Source organism: Platalea leucorodia, assembly GCF_965183815.1.
Source record: "Platalea leucorodia genome assembly, chromosome: 4".
Classification (NCBI taxonomy): Eukaryota; Metazoa; Chordata; class Aves; order Pelecaniformes; family Threskiornithidae; genus Platalea; species Platalea leucorodia.
Window position 1 is genome coordinate 64,968,350 of NC_138826.1, and position 21,549 is coordinate 64,989,898.

Here is a 21,549-nt window from a genome sequence, read left to right on the forward strand (position 1 = left end):
GCTAGTACGGTAAAATTATAAAAATGGTAACGAAATCCAAACTTTTTTTAAACCAACTCTCCTCTTTCATATTACAACATTACCTCACATGCAGGTTTTTTTTTTTTTTTTTTTTTTTTTTTTTTTTTTTTTTTACGAACAGCAGCAACAACTGAAAGGAGAAACTTACTCAGTCAGAACATTTAACAGTTTGGCAGAACGATACCATGACAGTAACATTCATTTATAACCCATGAAACGATAAAGCAACCTCTGATTCAGTATACTTGTATATACGCATCAGCAATTTTAGAAGACAATTTCATTCTCTGTGCAGCGTAATGTATATGTAACTCACTATCACAACGGACTTTGTTCAAGTGAATTCTGTTATTTTCAAGAGTAAATGATAAATCAATGCTTTTACAGCTGTTTGTCTAAATTTACACCATATTTCTTTGACAGGTTCGCTTAGCGAATTCAACACCTGCAATTTAGCTAGGGCATCACGTTACAGTGGCTTCTGAAAAAACAAAAACATGAGGAATATCTTACCCGCAGTGACTAAGTAAGCATCAGGAACCGTGATGTCGCAGACGTAGGGTTGCCTGGTAGTGGTCACGGCAGAGGTTACGACCACCGGTTCAGATGGAGTAGTGGTCGCCAGAGGGGTGGAGGAGAACGTCCCCAGGCTGCCTGCAGCAGTCGTGCCATGGCTGCCCGTGGCACTGGTGGCAGTGGTCGTGGGGACAGTGGTGGGAGCAGCTGATGCATCAGGACCAGCAGTTACACTGCTTCCTGCTGGAACTTCGTATCCAGTGGGAGGGCTAGAAGTCGGAGGAAACTGCGCGGGAGCAAACGACATGGCCACAGAGAGAGATGCTGTCGGAAAGGGCATCACGCTGCTGGTGTCGGCACGTGACGTCAGGTTGTCAGGGTCTGCGGGAGGAAGGGCTGTCTGGGCACCGCCCTCGCTGCGAGATGTTAAAAGCAGCGTGGGGGTAACTGTAGCACCAATATCCTCATCAGAAGCCGGCGCAGTTGAGAGCAGAGATGAAGATACATTTAAGACAGGAGTTGCCGGAAAGGTAGTAAACAAAGAGATCAGATTTGTTTTGTTGAGCAAGATGCTGCTGGTATCAGACTGGGTGTCAGAAGCGGGCAGCACCAGGGTAGGAACCACGGAGCGAGAGGCAGAGAGTGAAGGCTCCAACTGAGAGGTAGCTCCTGTAACAGCTGAGGTAAAGACAACTTCAGAGCCCGCTGGCAATACTGAGGGTGCTTCCAGAAACACCGACGACTCAGAGTGAAAATCTGATGACAGCGTTATTTCAGGAACACGTGCACCTGGAACAGAGGATGCATTTGAATAAAAGTATGATGTTTGGCCAAGAAGGAACTGAGAAACCTCAGTGTCAGTGGCAGAGCTGACAGTGGTAGTTAACTCCCAGCTGGAAACATCCTCAGAAAGTACTGATGTCCCAGTAAACAAGGTCTGAGGTAAGAATGTTGATAAATCACTTCCCATGACAGAGTAAGAATTTAGCATGGCCGATGTTAAAGACAAGGAGCTAGGTTCAATAAGAAATGGTGTTGATAAAAGACTGGATGGAAAATCTAAAATATTTGAAGACAGTTCTTCCCTTGCAGATGTCTTGTCAAGCAAAACCACAGATTCTGATGGCATTAATTCTGGCAACTCCAGCGAAGTCATATGACTGACTGCAAATGACGCTACCAGCTCACTCGGGATGAAGGTAGAATCAAACAGAACGGTGGTGGCATCAGGCAGCTCTACACGAGTGCTTGGTGTCAACGAAACTGTTTCCAGAACAGGGAGGGAAAACTGGGCAAGAGAGATGTTCAGGGATGTTCGTCCAGGGAGCTGATGGTAAGAAGGAGAAACTGTTATAGGTGTTGTGTTGTTAAGGACAGTGTCTGTAGCGCTTAATAAAAACACGCTTGAATCGGGCATTTCTGCAAATCTTGAAGAAAATGAAACAACTGGTCTTGATGGAAAAAATGTATCGAAAATCTCGGGTGTAGGCTCCTCTAATTCATACCCATCAGCAATTATAGTTGTAAATGGAGTTATGCCTTGTACTTCAGAGGCTTTGATGGACAAAGTTTCAACATAATCGCCTGAGCCCACATCATGTTCTGGGGAAAAGCCTGCTTCTGGCAGAAGCGAAACTGAGTCACAATACAGACAAGAACTGTATGATCTCGTGAAAGGCACTGGACTCGTGAGCTCACTAACAAGCTCTGATTGACTTGGTATTTCCGAACCAGCAGGCAAATTTGGTGTTGTACCAGAGAATTCGTGTGTAAACAGGCTGGCATTAGGAACCGTATTAGAGTCCGTGGAAATGGCAGCCGAGTGAAGCGGGAAAGACGCAAGTGGAAGACTAACTGGAAACAGAGCAGGCTCAGCACTGGCTGCTGAAGCCGGCACGGCCCAGGGAATGCTTGGAGTGGGGTAGGTCCTTAGACTGAGAGGCCTGCTCGCATAGGCGTAAATGTCACCATACAGGTCTGCACTCTGTGCTGTGGCATCTGGGGCCACACGGCTGTTTTTATCCAGCAGCTTGAGATGAAGAGGCAAACCTTCTGAAGCAGCCCCAGAAGGCAGAGCTGTTAAACTTGCATTTATGTTTTCCCGCACTGCAACTCCTGCCTCTGAAGGAATGGAAGTGAAATAAATAGCTGTATTTGGAGGGTACAACGGCAAGTCTCTGCTTGCAGTTAGCATTTCACTATCTGGTACAAAAGGCTTCAATTCTGTAAGAGCGTTACTGCGTTCAGGGACAGCGCTCAACGGAGTCTTTTGCTGTGCTGTTTTTGAGATATCATATGGTGAAAAAAGGACAGATAATGAAGGTGTTAGCAACACAGTTTCTAACGTTTCTCCTGGTGGCTCTACTGTATTAACTGAGTGATGATCTGTTAAAACTGCAAAAGACTTCAGTGGAGGAGTCCACTGTGCCTTTGGGAATGAGCTAATAAATTCATCGTCACTTAAGAATGCTTCATTGCTTGTTACAGAGACATCTACCAACGGCGTACTTCTCCCTCCTGAAATCCTGACCATTTCTTCTCGGTTAAACAAAGTCACATCAAAGGGAGTGGTAACTGATGATAAATCCGTTTGAAGGAAATTACTTTCTTGGGACTCCAAAGTACTTTTTGCTAAGGCCATTTGTGTCCTGCTGCCTGATATGCTTTGGTGCGCCTTTGAGTCCATTGAGAAAAAGGAAAAATTTTGCTGCTCCGAGGATCTCTCATCTAAATAAAGAGGGAGAGAGAAAAACAAAAACCAAAACACACCAGATTAGCACAAGTAGTTAGATCGCAATGAGCAAACCTCACACGCAGTATTTCTGGAGACAACTGCCCAGAATTCAAGGGCTGAGACAAAACCTCTCAGTCTGTGACAAACCTCCATGAGCGAGCCAGCGCAAACAATGAGATTCCCTGTGAAACTCCATTCCCTGGAAATGAGCAGGACAACACGAGCTCCTCTCGCTCGGCACCTACTCATCTCTCTACAGCAGCGCTCCACTGAGCCCTACAGAAGGACAGAAAGTGGCTCCCTCTTACCTATACAAGGCTACACCGCATGGCAGCTAATGGTCTCACAAAGTAAACAAACCAAAAAGGGTAACAAGGAACAACGCACGGAAAAATTTCGCCTAACTTTAGGTCTTCTGCTTTCTTTTAGTATCACTTAATTTCCTCCGGTTTTATTATTTCTTAATATTAGGCTCACTAGCAGATCTGTTCTGTTTCAAGGACCGGATCCTCCCTCTCATATCAGAAATGAGCAACACTTATGAGAGATGAAGAGGGGTTCCCTTTAGGTAAGGCAAATGTGGACCTGATATCAACTACAAGAATTTGCTAAGTAACATGTCCAGTAGTTACGCTTACATTGTCAGCCATTCATTTAACTTCTGGTCTTGTAGCAGCCAGTGACAAATTGCTTCATTACACAATGCTCCAGTTTGCAGAATTCAAGTAGTAATAGCCGGGTCCAAACGCGAAGGAGAAAAAGCTAGGAATTCACCAGATATTTTAACAAAATACTTGCAAAAATCATATATGTATATAATTTGCATAACTTGACTATAATTCCTCCTCTCTCACAGAAGTGTTCTTGTGTTACAGAGAAGATCTGCACATAAGCTTTTCCAACCATGGATGCGTTTTGCAGAGAAAAGGTTGATTATTCCTTGAGTACTTTTCTGAAATGTCAAGACTGGATTAGCAGCCTTCAGAGCTGAATATTAAAGGAAATCACAGAAAATTGCCGCAGGATATTTTTCAAGGACACACACAAAGGCTTTATCCTTAAATTATCTATCCCACCTGATCATCCTGTTTTCATATGGGAATGTCCACACAGTGCTGCTCAAACCTACTGACAACACACATTAAAAAGGCGGGGGGGGGGGGGGGGGGGGGGGGCGGGGAGTGAAGGAGATCCCATTTAGTTAAACCACCAGGGATCAGTTTAAAATAAAAATCAGCATACCCAGTATAAAGTGCCGGATGGTGATACAGTACACTGCTCAACCATAACTACATTTGTAACCCTTTGGAGGATGCCTTGAACTCAGTAACCCATGGTAGATCTTGCAGGAATAGCTCGCCTATCTGCTACCCGCTGTTATCAGTCTAACAACACTTTCCCAAGGTGATAAACTGCTCTAATCATCCCCTCCTCCCTGGTCTATTTGCTAAATTCCTTGACACAAGTTTTCAAGCACTGACATACCAACTTGATAAATTTTGAAGCTGCTGATTTGAAAAGCACAATTACAAGAACTAGTGCACAGAGCTAATACCACTAATCACACCTAATAAAATAGGAGGGCTGTGATCATATACTTTATTTTACAGATCCCATACACAATGTTTTGCAGCATAGCAGATACTATTCTCTCAAGTAGTCCCAATCCATTTTCTCCTCCTGCAACTCACTGTAGGCATTGCTAGCTTTATGATGCTTAGTTGCAGTGTGATGACAAAATATACCGCCTTACATAATGCTCTCGGGCAGAAAAAAAAAAAAAAAAAGAAAAGAAAAAAAAACAGGTACACTCTTGTCAAAGGTATGCAAGACAAATATACAAGTCATCCTTGACTTCTTCCATGGAGGTCAGCTGTTTGAACACAGCACAGTGCAGCCACCATGGAATAACAGCTTCCACAAGCAGTTAATGTGGGTAACAGACAGAGCAGTTTCTAGCAAGCATGGAACCGAAACATGGACCCTGAGCCAGCCCCAGTTGCTCACCAAAAGCCACTCAATGTTTTCTCCTCACTAAAAGTCTCCCTAGCCTCAGTCCTTCCTTTGACTTAGGCTTCCAGCCTTTATTTTTCTCTTTGTCACATTTTGAGTAAGCGGGGAGTTACTGAGGGAAAAGACTTACAAGGCTATGAAACAAACACTGCCAAAATGAACCACTTCTCTCCCTAGACGTATGCACAATTCCTTTTAGCCAGCCCTGTAAAATCCTGTCCACCTTGGTCACACTTCGGACACCTAGCGCTTGCTTACAGTGAATTCCAAATTGCAGGCAAACATGCTAACAGAGAAAGTTGTTCTTGTTCATCACGGCTTCATGCTGTAAATCCCTGCAGCAGTAACGCAAGGCAGCTGTGTTAGCTTCAACACAGTAAGCGTGGTAAACGTGGAATTGCTACGCATGACTGTTAACATGACTGGCAAAGGTGAACACATACTAATTAGTAACTGCACTTTTGATCACGTATCTCCACAAATCTTTGACCAAAAGTTAGAGGTGATTCCATAAACGAAACCGTTTCACTGCCTACACATGCCTATGCTGTGTATCATCTTCTTCCTTCACCCACAGAGAGCTCCCTTTATCTTTGTTCAGTTTGATGGGGGAGCTGTCACAAGGGGAGATCCCGCTGGGAGTGACTGCACGCCACAGAAAGGTGTTCTGAAGAGTTACTTGCACCACCATAAGCTGTCCAACAGACCTGCGTAAGAGGCAAGGGCAACCTTAGCTTTAAATTCATTCTGACTTTAGAATTAGTTTTTTCTTGACAGTCTGCTAATATTTTTTTCCTTGAAAGACGTAACAATTTTATCACACACCTGTGCCTCTTAAAGAATCTTGACACTGACTCCAGGAAGGAAAGAACACAACTTCTGAAAAAGGTGTTTCATTTTTTTAAGGAAAACACACCACGTCTTGAAAAAGTTACAAGCTATAAGACAAGATAAGAGCATTGTTACTTGAGGTTAGTGGAGTGGGAAAAATTCGCTTGTGCATATATGATTTTGAAACAACAACTCATCATCAAGTTCGCAAGCCAATGTGCCACGCTATTTGCTTTGCTTAGCGTTTCAGAAGCAGGGAGCATTAGTGACATGCCATTAATAATACAAATTACGATTTTCTGTCGTCTCCAGAAGAACAGCGTACTACGTGAATACTGCTTGTCAGAAGCGTGCGCACCTCTCACGGAGAGCAGATGGGACGCGCGGCAGATGTGCGCGGGAGCAGCCAGACAGCCCACAAAGAGGAAGGAAAAGCCAAGGAAAAAGGGAAGGAGGGGAAGGCAGACCACGGCACGACAATCACGCCCTCATCCGCGCGGAGCAGCCGATCAGGCTTTACCGTGGGACAAAGAAAGCAGACAGACTGCACATGTTCTGGTGTATCTCAATGCCACGACCGCACAAAGCTATTGATGAATATCAATGCTGACTTGTTTGTTTGCACAGCTGCTGTTGTTGGGCGACGGTTTCACCGCCCAGCAACTGTACTGCCGTTGAGCTAGGCAACGGTGACAGGATGACAATCAGACAAGCCAAACTTCGCCAAGCTGATAACATTATGGAAAAGAATAGATAGCTTAGGAAGCAAAGCTGTGATCCCCAGCTACAGCAAAGGGGAGGAAAGGAGAGCACCTGTGGCAGGGGCCACGGGAGGCACAGATGGCACCAGCACAACGCCCCCGCTCAGGCAACGACATTCAGACACGGGAGGAGTGACAGCATAGGAAATGTGCTGATGGGCTTGGGGTGATGAACTGTGCTGCTTCTGCCGCCACCCAAAAGCGGTAAGATCCAGAACGAAACTCACAAGTAACGAAACCTGCCACTGAACACAACGACCCCTTCAACGGCCAAATCCGTATTTACAGAAGCACGGCTGTGCACCATTAACGCTGGCACAGACTTGTGTGAATTCGGGAAGGGCCCAGCACAGCACTTTCCCATGACTACAGCAAAGGACTGCTGCAGTCTATAGACTTCTTTGGTGACAAAAATATACCGTGTCGGCTTGCCAGAAAATTATGTGTGTTCATAAACCAGGAACTAGACTAGTCATTTTTCCAGAAAGCAATTAGAGGGATGTAGTTTTCATCCTTCCTGTAGCTGCAGTGCTGAAAAGTAATGCCTGTTCTATACTCTATTATAAAGTAAAAAAGGATGATTTTTCAAATATATATTTGTAACATCTGCATATATTCATATGTTTGCCTATTTTCATATTTCATTTATTTATAATATACTTACATATATTTTTAAATGCAGGATCCAAGATGTAATCTCACCTCTGCCACTGATGTCTCATGTGACTTCAAAACAGTTGCATCACTTTTATGCACTCTGCTATTAAAATGTGGCAATTGTACACTACACGAATATCAGTATCTACTGAAATGTCGGTAATTTCTTATATTATGAAGAGAATATATAAGAATATAATAATATATATTATAAAGAAATAATATATAATATATAAAAATTATATATAATACACATTATATAAATTATATATAATATATAATAATGTTATAAATTATGATAGGTATTATGAATTATAGATGATAGGTATAAGCATGACGACAACAAATGCAACAGAGAAGTCTTTACTTGTGGTAAAATTAAACCTTGAGAATAGAACTGGTAATTTTTGCTCTAGTATTTTTGAGAAACTAAGTAATGACTAATAAAGTTTGCAAACATCAGAAAGTGCCAGCAGACTAGCAGCAAACCAGTTCAAAACATACATCGCTTAAAAAAAAAAAAGATCTTCTGTGCACTAACACAATGATCTACAACATTAAATTTTAGTACCTTTATTGTTCAGGCAAGGAGAAAAATTGCTTTTATTGCTGCCCGTTGTTTCAAACTGAGGCATTTTAGGTAGAGAGGCAACTGCTGCCACATACATTCCAAATACTATAGGAAAATTCCCATTAACTAACTAGATAACAACAGTTCCCAAATTATTAAAGTTCCCAAATTATTAAAATTATAGCTATGAACTCACTAGGAATATTCACCACTTTAGTGGCTCCCTGACTATGGGGTAGAGTAGCACATCACATTTAAGGGAAGCTTTTAACAACATTCTTTTTATTTACCTTTTTCTTTGAGAAAGAGAAAGAAAGAAATTGAAATAATAGCATAGCAGAGGATGAGACCACCCAAGGGTAGAGAGAATGACAGATGCAAATGTACCTGAAAAAAAATCATAACTCTTCCTTATACGGCTTAACACTTAACTTTCTAATTTATTTAACAGCATTTAGTTCAGCTTCCATCAAAAAGAGTTTGTACGCATTAGGTCATTGCAAAAAATTTACACAGTTCTTTTGTGTAAGCCTCTAAATTTCTTAGGTGTCTGGCTTGTAGGAAATTACCAGTCACAGAAGCATGTGCAGCTGCAAAGTTGTCTGCTTTCTTCTCTGGGAGGCAGTAAGCATGGATTGAACAGTGACAGTAATCACCCCTGGCACACAAAAGCCAGGGAGAGGAGGGGATGGGAGCCTGCACCGTTCCTCCCTTCCCCACCTCCAGCTCCCAGCTTCTCTGCAGGGCTCTGGGCAGCTTTTGGAAGGTTCTGCTCCCCGGAGCACACGCTGCACACAGGCCCCATGCTCCCTCAGGGCAGCTCGTGCTTAGGCTGTGCAAGGGACACAAATAATCTGGAGTCCTAACAGCTGTTTCTCAAAGATGATCATTTTCTTATTGTAAAAGATCAAGAATATCTCTCACCATTTACCACCTGCACTTAGGAATTTTAACTAGTTATGCTGCTTGTACCACCTGAAAGGCTAAAAGAGAGAGACAGTAAAGAAATAAACAAATTTATGCTGTCTCAGCACTCTTTTGCACCGCAGTTGAAGATAAAGTTTCATAACAAATAGAAGAAGTTACATTAAGAGACAAATAGTGTTAATAGGAAGCATGCAAAGTGAGTGCCTATGTACACGCACGCTCGCTTTTGCACACTTCATGTTTCAATACATAGCCAAGAAAGAAGAGGAACATCTTGAAGTCATTCTTCATCCACACGCAAACAGATGTGGCTCAGCTGCTGCCCAGGTGCAAGTATACAAGAAACTCCCCTCCTGAGCAGCAAATGAGCACAAGCTTCCATCTCTGAATGAGGAGAAAAGATACACCAAAGCACAAAAGGAAGGGGCAAAGATAAACCCTTGGTCGCTTGCCAGCAGAGTTGATGAAGACTTTATAAAGAAAGAGGTTTAGTAGAAGGCAGTCTAACTGCATTTCACATCCGAGTCAAAAAACACATGACACTCCTCACCGAGTACTGCATTTGAAAACCAATACCAATGGACCTATAATAGCAGGCACTAGCATTTACATTTTCCTCTTTATCCAACATTAAAAAAAACCCTCAAAACTTCTTTAGGACTCTTCTGCTGGTAACCATCATGTTAAAGAGCTGTAGACAGTCTGGGATCCCAACTTCCACTGCATGGCCAATGGAACACCTCATCAGAAAATCTGCAATCTATGTTCTGATCCGGGAATCTTCCTAACACATCCACTGCTGAGGCACAACACGACCCTGTAGAAGTTTACAGTAAATGGTAGTTTAAAAGAAAAAAAACCCCAGAGCTTCTCTTTATTTAATATCACTGTAACACATTCTGTTTTGCACTAAAGAGAGGAAAAACCTCGCAGCGCAAGTGAACCTTTTTCTAACACAAAAGATAACAGCACACCACCCGATCAGGCAGTGAGGACAGGAGAGCACACAGATGGGGAGAGAGAGAACAACCCCACTACCCACTCCATAAACACAAGCACATGGTGAGATCCACCTCCCAAACAGTATTACCTTTGAAAAAACACAACTTTGCTAACAGGTGGGCTGGGAACAAAACCCTTGCACAGAACAGTTTGTCATGCCTACACAACACCTGCAAAAACAAACAATACAGAAATCTTCACTCGTGGCATTGCACAAAGCTCTTACAGCACCAAGATGCCTTGACCTGACAGTCCCTACCTAGAACTTCTCTGAACAGAGATACCTGAACGCAGAGGCAAGAAAGCAAATTAGCCATGAAAATTCACACCGTTTCAAACATCCCAGGGGGAAGAAAGGTTGATGTTTCCCATACAGAAGCCACCCTACAGACCATCACCCACATTTGAAGAAAGCAACGCCTTTGTGCAGAGCTCAGTGCTCTAACACGACCAGCTGGCTGGCCATGCACGCACATGCACAGAAAACTGCAAATCAAAGAGTTCAAAGTGTAGCTTTTGCTGGGAGCATTCACACTTTTTTGGCATTTGGTTGTACATGACATCATCATGTGGGAAGCCATATGTTAGGGATAAAGTCCACACAAACTTGAATTGGCTTTACAAATGTTAATTCTAAGAAAAACTCTCATCAGATTTGCTCATCATAACCAGGTCACATTTCTAAAAAAGAAAAAAGCTTGTTTCCCCCCCCTTGTCTGTTTTGTTTTTTTTTTTTTTTTTAATTGCTCTCTGCACAGCAACTTGATTTTTAGTCTCTGAAGAGCCAGTGTCATTTTCATCCAAACCAAATAACTACTGAGCAGCTTTCTGTTTATGCTCAACACTGCAGCATCCTCCAAAATGCAGATCCTGGAAGATTTTGAAAAGACCAATTAAATTTATATTAGCCTCTCTTCTGTGCAGATGACATTATCAGTGAGCAGTATTTTGCACCCAATGCATACAAATACTTCAGCAAAAAAATACATCCTTAAAGACAAAGTAGTTTTTATTTCTTAAACTGCATTATCACTACAAATTATGTAGAAGCAATGAAATTACAGAGAGCCTGAAGACAAGAGTAACTGCCTAATTAAAACAGAGCCTACGCTGTATCCTAGTAACCCAGATATCCACAGGGACTCTCTTCATTGACACATATCCTTAACCGTGCCGTGCTGACAAAGGAAAAAAACCCTTGACTGAGCTTTAAGATGTTCAGGTCAGCAGGCTCATTGCTCCAAAATCGTATTACTTTAAGGAATAAATGTCCCAACCTGCAACACCGAAAAGCAGCTCCTTTGAGAAGTTAATTCACAAGACTTTTGTTACACAAAACGTGATGAAAAATCTGAGAAGACGAGATTTTCAACCCTCATAGTACCATCACTCTGTATTGAACTCACAAAACAACAACTTCATTGCTCCAAGGCCAGATCATAACAATATGCCTGTACATGCTTAATTTTTCAAACAGCTGTATATGCATAAGCAAATAATACTGCAAAGCTCTTGCACAGTTGGATATGAAGGCATTTAGTGGCACTCACAGCATGTATTACTCGGAAAATCAAGTCACATGAGAGAGAATCTGTCAATGCATTTTCACAGAAAAAGGAGATTTCACAGAAAAGCTGGGAAAGAGAGCAGAACAGTCCCAGCTACCCCAGCCTTTAGGGATTAAACTAAGCACTCACCAAGAGCTGAAATCATGAAAAGAAAAGGGACATACAAAGAGATGGAACAGAAGTTCAAGAAGTACTCACTTGAAGTAGAGGTTTGAAATAAGTTACCTAAGATTTTTCTTTACAATGTGCAAGTGTTATTGGCCTTGACCTCGCTTGGAAAAAAGGTAATCTCCTAAAATAACCCCTGTAATAAATAGAAAAAAGTCACTGCACAGTAACAAAGATCAAACTTCTGCCATAATTTATACCCACAGAACTTCCAGAAGATAATTCCCTAGTAGAACTACTAGGGAAGAAGAAAGAAGGCAACACAAGTATTATTTCAAATAATAAAAAAAACAAACAAACAACCAAAACAAAATTTAAAAAAACCCAACCCTCCCCCCCCCCACTTTTCTACCTCTTCCCTATAGGCTGTCAGGCTTAGGCATCCACGGCACAACATATGCAAATTCAATGCAAATATCCTTACTAGACATTCTGGAACCACACTAGTTTTAAGAATAATTATGATATCAAGTAGTATGTTTCCTTGTGCAAGTATCTCAAAGATTTAGCAATTAATTCTGGTCTTTTTGTCTTTTTCTACTTAACATTCTCAAAACATGACAGGTGAAGAAATCGCAGTTGCTAGCATCTTAAGAGAAAAGAAACTTGCCCAAAGCCTTTTCTTCCGTGTCCTTAATGCGATACAACAGGCCTAATCACCACCCTCAGAGCACTCTACTGGAAACAGGTTATCCTGAGCTACTCCCATCTAAGCTTTCAGACCTGGGGCCAAATTCATGACCAACACAAATGAGTTCAACTCTACTGGCTCCAGCAAAGTTGCATCATCTTCTCCTAGCGCTGAAGTTGGTGCTGTGAGACCACAAGTTATCGGCCATAGAATAACACCCAAGATATGAAGGTGCGAGTCTTCTATTTCTGGGTACTCTTAGTTGCCCAAGATGCATGTGGCACTCCAAACTTCGAAGAAAGAAGCTGTGGATACTGAAGTCCCCAAGTCCTGGTAATAAGACCATCCTGTAGTAAGAACTGCAGTTTCTGCATGGCCCTAGAACCTTCATAGCCTCAGTTAATAACAGAAACAAAAGAATGAGTAAATAACATGTTAACAAGAGTAGCAGAAACAAATCAGAAGAGGATCTGCTATAGGAAACAATGAATATACAGATAATCCAGAAAAAGAATCTAAGGAGAGTATTCTTACTAGAAATTTGTATAGGAGAACCAGAAAGGTAACAAAACTGTAAAGGACAGACAAATACACGGGAGTGGAAAGCATTACGCAGTCCCACTTTATGGGGTAGTCTGCTCAAGCATTTTTTACAGGACAATCTCTCTTCGTGAGCATCACAAAGTAAAACTTCCAAATTAACATATTGGGAAACATACTACAATGCCAACAATAAAAAGGAGAGGCAAGGAATCTCCTCTTATCAAAACTTAACACACACAAGACAAATGAGAAACAGAAACAAGTTGTTGGGAAACAGATCAGCTAATGCACCTTTCCCAAGCAAGACTACTAGCTGAGAGCAACTGAAACATGTTTCAGAACAATTACGCATTAAAGAAACTGAACAGCCACAGCACAGCCACGCTAGTCTTGGAGAAGACACTTTCGTTATAACTGACATTTATTAGCAGCATGAAAGAAAATATATTTTCCTTAAAGCAACAAGGAGAAAAGGAGGTTGGCAAGGCACCATGCACATGCAGGTAACAACAGCCAAACTCTGCCACATTCAATAATAATCATTGTACACTTGTCACCTTGGCTGCCATAAAGCATCCCATTACAATTAGACTTTTCAAGATCCTGTAGTACAGCACCATGTTGGAGCGGGCCGTGAATTGTTACCAAAGCAAATGATGACACTGAAGAGATCGTCCTTCTAAGTCCTTACTAGGACTTTTCCTGGTCCTTAAGCTCCCTGGGTCATCCCTTCACTTCTCCATAGTGTAAGGTTGCATAAGGTTCGAACCTGCCTCCATTACTGTTCAGTAAAGCTCCAGACACGGGAGTCAGTGAGGGGTTATAAATTGCAGCACATACTCATTAAACACAGACCTATACGGACTACTCCATCTATCACAGATGGCACTGTTACAGGTATTCTCCACTGAAAAAACCTAGGCCAGGATTAGAAGCTCCTCAGGTGAATCTCCAATCTGGTTAAAACCATGCTAATTCCCACGCACACTGGAGAAAGCAACTCTTTGGGAAACAGGGTTCAGATGCATTCTGGCTGCATACTCTCCAAGACAGACAGTTTAAAAAAAAAATAAAAAAAAAAAAATCTAAGAACAGTAAACATTGATCTTGTGAGAAGAATACAGGCTTCTCTTGAATTCAGACCTTGGTATTTGTTTCAAGATGATCTGATCTACATTTCAGGACAACCTAAAAGTTTAACTCAGTGAAGTGTTGGTGAGTTCCTGCCTTATGTGCGAGTCCTCAAGACAGTACACAATATTTTTGGAAGCTGAAACACATACCCCTTAGATTTTGAACCAAACTTAAAAGTGGGGCTTTTCGTTTATGATGTTGTCAATAGCTTCAACCTATCTACTTAAATATCATCATGCTGAACCTGGTAAAGCACTGAGTTCCCTTCATATGTGGTGCACCTCAGGACAGCACACTATGTTTGGAAGCTGAAACAGCTACCCATTGGATTCTAAACTGAATTTAGGAGTTGGGGGTTTGAGGTCATGAATAGCTTTAGCCTGCCCACTTGAAAAATATCACTGCATTGAAACTGGGCCTCCACAGTGTGAATGGGGCTGCCAGTCCTCTCCACAAGGCACCACACATTTGAAGGATCTCCCTTTTCCAAAATATTCCAAGAGGAAGGAAGTAATTCAGTTACATCTCTAATGAGATGAAAAAAAATGGGCTTATGCACATCACAATGTCTCCAAACAATAAAAATGAAATGAAAATGACTGCACATGTTAATAACTACTTTTACTTTTATTCCAGACAATGTTAAAATAAACAATATCATTGGATAAAGAAATAACACCAATACGTTAATTTCCATAGTGTATCAGTCTTAAGAAATTTACTGTTCAGAGGTGTGAAGTGTGCAGTGAAACACATTCAAAAGAAAGGGAAAAGACATACACTAACCTTTTCTATTAAGTTATCAGTTACTGGAGATGGAGTACATGTACATGAGTGTTGTTTAATATGTCCCTTACAGAGATGGAAAATCCACTCCTGCCTCACAGGAAAGGGGCTGCTAGAGGACAGCACATTATGTATAACCAGACATACTCTTAAGAGCCAACCCCAGCTCCTGTGTGTTGGGATTCTTCCCCTTTCTTAGGTGGAAGAGCTGAATTAATGATCCTGGTCGACTGTTGATGCATTCTTCTCCTAATATCCTAATCGCAGGAACTAACGTTATTCATCGTAACTATATGTCCACACCTTAGAAACCACAATAGAAGTACCAAGATGAGATACTCCAAATGAAAATTTTGTAAAGCAACTACCTCAAGAACTGTTCGACAAAAAAAAAAAATTCTCAAGAGGAAATACTTTCCTATGGATGAAGAACAGCACCCAGTAAAAGAGGATACAGTCTTCTACATCGAGCGGATTTCAATTATTTAAGAGGCTGCATCATGCAAATGGCTATTTTCTCCCCTTACAACAGCTTGGCCTTTCACAAGTCACACTGCTTAAGTGCCCATCATCGAAAATGGCCAGTGTTTCTGGATCAGGTCACAACACAGATACTTTGTACTACTTTGCCATGTATAGCCAAACTAGTATAAAATTTTCATTTATGCTAAAGGAAAAGCAGGTCAGTCTTACACAAGTTACGAGCTACACTTCACTCTACTTCACTCCCTGTGGTTTCAAACCGCCCTCCAACAGTCACTTGGGAATGGACTTCTAGCGTAATTATCTCTAACTGCGATATTCCTACTATCCCACTAATACTTTCTTGGTATAAACTGACCTAATACGGAGCCTGGCAGGAGTAGAGTTACCACAGACCTAACACATCATTTCTCCACTTCCTGGACACAAAAAGGCACTGCAGGGAGGGTTCCCTACCCCCGCCCCAAATAAGTATAAGAAATCATTCTGGAAACATAGGGAAATTTCTATTTTCTTTTGAAGTGGACCAGATGGGGCTTAAAAAGGTGTAAAGAGGAGATGATTTTGGAGTACATGAGCTTGATTATCCTTTGCTTTTAACCTTACCCAGGTATTCACACATCTGTAAAGTGCTGTTACCCTAACCTGGGAAAGCTTGCACACAGCGCACAGAAAATAACCGCCTACGCAGAGACTTCAGTCCATTAACTAATATTGGCCTCATCCAGGAAAAAGCGTGGTACAGAGAGAACCTGTTAATTAAAACGAAAAGAGAAAACGCACTGGGAGTATGAGAGTTTGAGCTTTGCTCTCAAATGCACTACATTTAAACTCTCCCATTTGCAATGATCTAAGCCTTATTTAGCCTTCGGAGTAAGACTTATCTTTTCAGTGCAGACTTCTTCCTGCAGGGCCAACATTATGTGGCACCCAGCACAGTGGTACAACTGAGCTTAGCCCCTCCAGTGCAATCCGGTGCAAAGCACCTCGAGTGGTGTAGGAAATGGGAGTGCTCCTTGGCCAGCTGATGGCATCGTGTTCTGCAGGAAGGCGTACGGACACAAGTCAGTTATCTCATGCTGTGATATTAAAAAAGGAAATAAAATAGAAGAGCTTTATGCGTGACTTTGTGTCTGGTTTTGGATGCTGTACTTAAAGACAAATATGGTCTAATTATAAAGAATCCAAAGAAGAGTACAAGAATGGACAGAGGTTCTCTAATGAGGAAGTAACTGAGAAAAAGTTGGGATTAATCATCCTAAAGGATAAGTGATTACAGGGGGAAAGGAAGGTACATAATAAAACATGCCAATTGTTTTTAAGCACATGTAAAGTTATAGCAAAGAGGAATAATCTCTATTCCACATCTATACTGGACAGCTCAGCAGTCCTAATAGCCATTAGGGTAAGTTTTCCAAAGGTCGATGTTGCCTGAGATGGTCCAGTAGTCTCTATCACTGGAGGTCTTTAAGAACAGTTTAAACAATGACATCAGGAATGATAATTACAGCTGATTCTTTGTTTCAGGCTTTGATACTTCTTTCAGACCTATTTCCTCTGATCCAGGCTGTTCAGATGCACTGTAGAGGCACATCAATGTCACATGTTGAAAAAAAAAAAAGTTGCAGGGCTAAACCTTCTGTGCAGTTTCTCATATACAACAAAGCTGTTTTAAAGAAAATAAATGAATAAGCTGTGTTTATGAATATCCAGCCTTTCTTGCTACTTGAGAAAGGAACTTCTCCAGGACCTGTTAAATTAAAAATGTTAGCTTATATATAGTGAATCATCACCATAAACATGAGGTTGCCAAGGAACAGTTCAACTAACACACTTAAAGGTATGCTGAGCAGGGATCGTAATCGGTGATTACACAGAATTCCCTAATCCTAACTAGCAGTTAGTTGCCAAAGGGCAGTAAGCAAAGTGCATACTACTCTCTTTAAGAGCAACACAACAACATATTCTGTATTCAGCTGCATAAAAGCATATACAAATAACTTCACACCACTGAGGACTCAGCAGTAAAAGGGACCAGTGTTTGAAAGCAGTATGTGTATGACTTCGTCACCAGTTGTGCATCCTCTGTGGTGAACGTGTTATTTACAGTGTCTCTAAACAACCACAGAACTCATTATGGAAGCACAACTTGTTTAGCTATGCTGTCAGGGACCTTCCTCAAGTGAGGCAAGCCTCCAAATTCTTTCTCTTGCCTTCTAGCATTGCCCATTCCCTTTCAAAGACCAGACTGTTCAGTCCTTGATTACAACTGCAGTAAAAATAAAGTCAAATGTTCTGAAAGCCTCAAATGAACAGAGAAGTATTTCCACCTGTAAGTAGAACACAGCTGATGTTCAGCTCTCCAAAAACCGTTTCCACATCATCCTACTAGCATGAGAAAGGAGGAAGAAATTATAACCATTTCTTAGTTATAACCACAAACATTTTAAAAGCACTGCAAGTACAAACGCCTGTACAATTGCACACTCAAGGAATCATCCCCATCACAGAAACACACCACTTCTTACTTCATGAGGCTATTTCACTCTCTCTTTCCCTGCCCTGCTGCTTCCCACAATACGTACATCAAGAATAAAACCAAAGTAATGAAAAACGTATTCTGAGCTGCTTTGGACTCCTACAGCTAGCAAAGAAGTTTCTTCAGCAACCTAGGCTGTGGTTATCCTCAGCTGCCGTTCAAGACTTACTTGGTCCTCCAAAACTACACACATTTTTATTAACTAGTGCTGCCCTGCTAACTGAGATTAATAGCAAAGTAGGACAGTTCCTGCTGCTGTGGAATGCTTTACATTCCTATTACTGCTGACAACAATCGCGTGAGAGAAAGCTGTGAGCATATACTGCACACTGGACTGAAAAATTTTCCCCAAACTTATACTATTTGACGCTTCCACCTGAAGAAGCTCAGATGAGAAATGGGTACGGACAGTTACACTTCTGTGCTGCAGGGCCAAGGCTCTGGTGCCTGCAGCAGTGCTAGATATTTGAGCCTCAGTTAGGAAGGCAAGAGAGGCTGCTCTTTATATGGAAGTAAAACAAGAACATCTATACTTGCCTTGCCCTTAGAGACAGAGCTGTTCTAACATTGCCATGCTAGGATCAAAAAAGCGCGGTTTGCCTCCTCTAGCATACGTTGCCACCTGACAGGCAGAATAGTTAAAACGGGAACTCTTGGTGATGCTTCTAGTTACAGTAGGTGAAAGATATTTTGCTGTTACTTGCTGTTTTGTGGCACCATGTACAAGCCCCTAGCAGAGATTCAGACTCCAGGCATTGGCAACACCTGTTCCATGACATCCTGCTTCATAAAAATTACAGTAAATGCTGCCAGGATTTTTGCTTCAGTCATAATTTTTAAAATTAAATTTATTTTAAATTACTGAAACTGGACCCAAAAGATTTTTTTCTCTAGCTCTTTATTCTCCTTCCCTGCAAAGTTAACTACCTGGCACCACTTCTACTTGAGACAATCTTGGATTTTATTCATTCACGCACATACACACATTCATTCTTTATTAATTAAGATTTGGAAAAAGCTAAAAGCATACAGCCATGTAAGCTTCCTACAGATTCAAGAGTAACACTGAGATTATTTCCAGTAACATTGTCATTTTGGCCTATCACATCACTGAATCATTAACCCATAAGTGGTTTTGCTTATTCTCTCTCCAAATGAATGACATAAAAAAAGGCCAAAACACTCAGTACCAAACTCAGCTAAGAGATGCAAGCAGTGGTGCTCCCATCCAAGAAAACTTCATTTTAAAATACACAGCCAGGTCTAGTACGCATTTCAGTCAAACCACATCCTGCTTAATAAAGAAACAAAAAAAACATACAAAAAGAGTTTTATTAGCGCAAGTATTCACAAAGCCAGAGTACAGTCATCTTCACAGGCACCTAAGTCACCAAAGCACTGATTATAAGCTTCCTTGAGACCCTCAAGGTCCAGGCATCCCTGAAATTACCCCTGTAATCTTATGTGCTCAAAAGTCTCTGCTAACACTAATCATCAAAAAAAGAAAAAAAAAAATCACTGTCACACATCTTGCAGCACTAATTCTCAAACCAATAACCATACTTCGTGGTAAAGGACCAGTTATCCTTTTCAGGGATAGGACAAAAGTATTAAAATCCAACGCACTACCTCCAGTCAGCAGTTCTAGTTTTAGCAGTTTCCATACCCAGAGACATGGGATGTGCTTTCCTGTTTGCCAGGTCTCTGAAATGTCACATTATATAAACCACCTTAAGATGAAAGCAAATGGAAGATGCCTCATGCCACCAAAATATAAACAAGTTAAAGGTCTGAAAAAAAACAAGTGACGAGAACATTAAACATATATATACACACATATGTATAAAATGTATGTATAAGATCTAATATATACATACACATAGTACATCAACATGTGTATGTTCTAGATCAGTTCTAAGAGTCCTCCCTCCCACACAGCTGAGCTTAAAGCTGTGATACTTTCCCAATTTCATAGCCTGAGACTCAATTCTTATTTCAGTAATATCTTCTTCACACAACAGCTCAAAATACAGGGAATCACATAATGCTTATATCCAAACTCTTGCTATGATTTCCTGGAGACTTAAATCCTCACCTCCATCTCTCTTCTCCCTCCCTCCAGTTCCTCAATTCTCAGTCAGCAGCTTAAGTTAGGATGAAGATTTCAATGTTCTTGTGAAGATTTATAACATCCTGACCCACCTTTAAAAATTCTAAGGGCCTTTGGACATAGTAGGCAAAATGATCACCTTAAGGAAGGCTACAAGAAAAGCAGCCAGAAATCACGATCGCTGGCATGTAACCAAAGCGTGCTGTTCCTCCTGTCAGTAGAAGGCAGCAGTGGAGAAAGGGCACTTTGAGGAGCATGATTCCCAGCCCAGTCTCTGGGAGACATTGCAGCAGCCTCCTTTGCAGATCTGCTCCTACCAGCTGCCAATGATGCACAGTTCTGCACAGACCATAACCTAAAAAACACCATACTAAGCCTGATTTCTTAAGTGAGTATGGAGTATGTTATTCTACATTCTGTCCTCTCCAGTAACTTCCGAATCCAATGGCCAATTCAAAAAATACTCAACAGAAGTCAGAAGTAATCAGTTGCACTCATATTTCATGAACATAACCATCTGAGATGAGGAAAGAAGTATAAATTAGTCATTCATCTGCCCTTCTCTCCACTGAGTGAGGCTCAGACAGAGCTCAGCTTTTAACATGCCTTTTGGGAGCAGCTGGCTAGCAAACTTGCATATCCACAGCTCCAGACATAGCACCACACATACTGCTTCTTGCCCAGTACAAATACCTTTTTGACACTGATCTGCTGTTACTGCCCTGGCTGGGCAGAGATGGAGGGAGGGGAGGGAAACAGGACACTACTGTCAAGGCACTGGGATTCATAAATTCTGCCCATCGTGGAAGAGATTTATTTTAGACCAAGTCGCCCTTCCATCCACCCACCTAGTTCTGCTCTGTGCAGAAATCCCAAAATCCACCTAGTCACGACAGCAGTTTTCAAATGGCTGCACAAAATGCAAATAATTATTCACTTGTTAGGTAAGTAAAACAAAACAATTGCTTGACAACAACGATGATAACACTATGAAACTGCTACATTATTCCAACTCACTTCTGTTCCCATTACTGAAAGACTCCACTTCACATGCAGACATCGATGGCAGCCCCACAGAAGATCCCACATTAGTTGCAACAAAAATTTTCATCCTAAGATGATCTCCTTTGATAGTCCCCTCTTCCACTAAAACCAATTCCTGTATATCAAGGAAATCTGCCCTCTTCTAAATCCTGTTCCCAGCTCTAAATACTTCAAAAACTTCTTGACAGTAAGTATGGTTTCCTTCTGGTTTTCATAATGGAATGGTAATGTGCAACTACGGCATTGCCTACACTTCAGTCTGCAGCTTGAAGTCCTCTGAAGATTGATTTCCTCTTTCACTTTCATTGAACATTTTGTTCACTTCATAAAAGAAATAATTTGATTAGTACAAAGTATAAAATAAGCGTCTTATTCGACATGGTATAAAACAGAATCAATGGGAGAGAAGTAGAGTTGATGCTTATGTTTTATCATACAGGATTATAAACTAAAGAGGTAAAGCAGACTGAACTACAACTATCACTTGGGCTAAAGGCTGGAGTTACTGAG

The 21,549-nt window shown here is 41.4% G+C and overlaps 1 protein-coding gene across 2 annotated transcripts in view; it reads right to left on the bottom strand.

The window, feature by feature from the left end:
* KIAA1549 overlaps positions 1-21,549 on the bottom strand; it is a 146,688-nt gene that overhangs the window by 74,244 nt on the left and 50,895 nt on the right. For both annotated transcript variants that reach the window (XM_082308072.1, XM_082308071.1), the window contains exon 2: positions 535-3,264. In XM_082308072.1, coding sequence (XP_082164198.1) covers positions 535-3,264 — 2,730 coding nt within the window. The remainder of the gene's footprint in view (positions 1-534; positions 3,265-21,549) is intronic.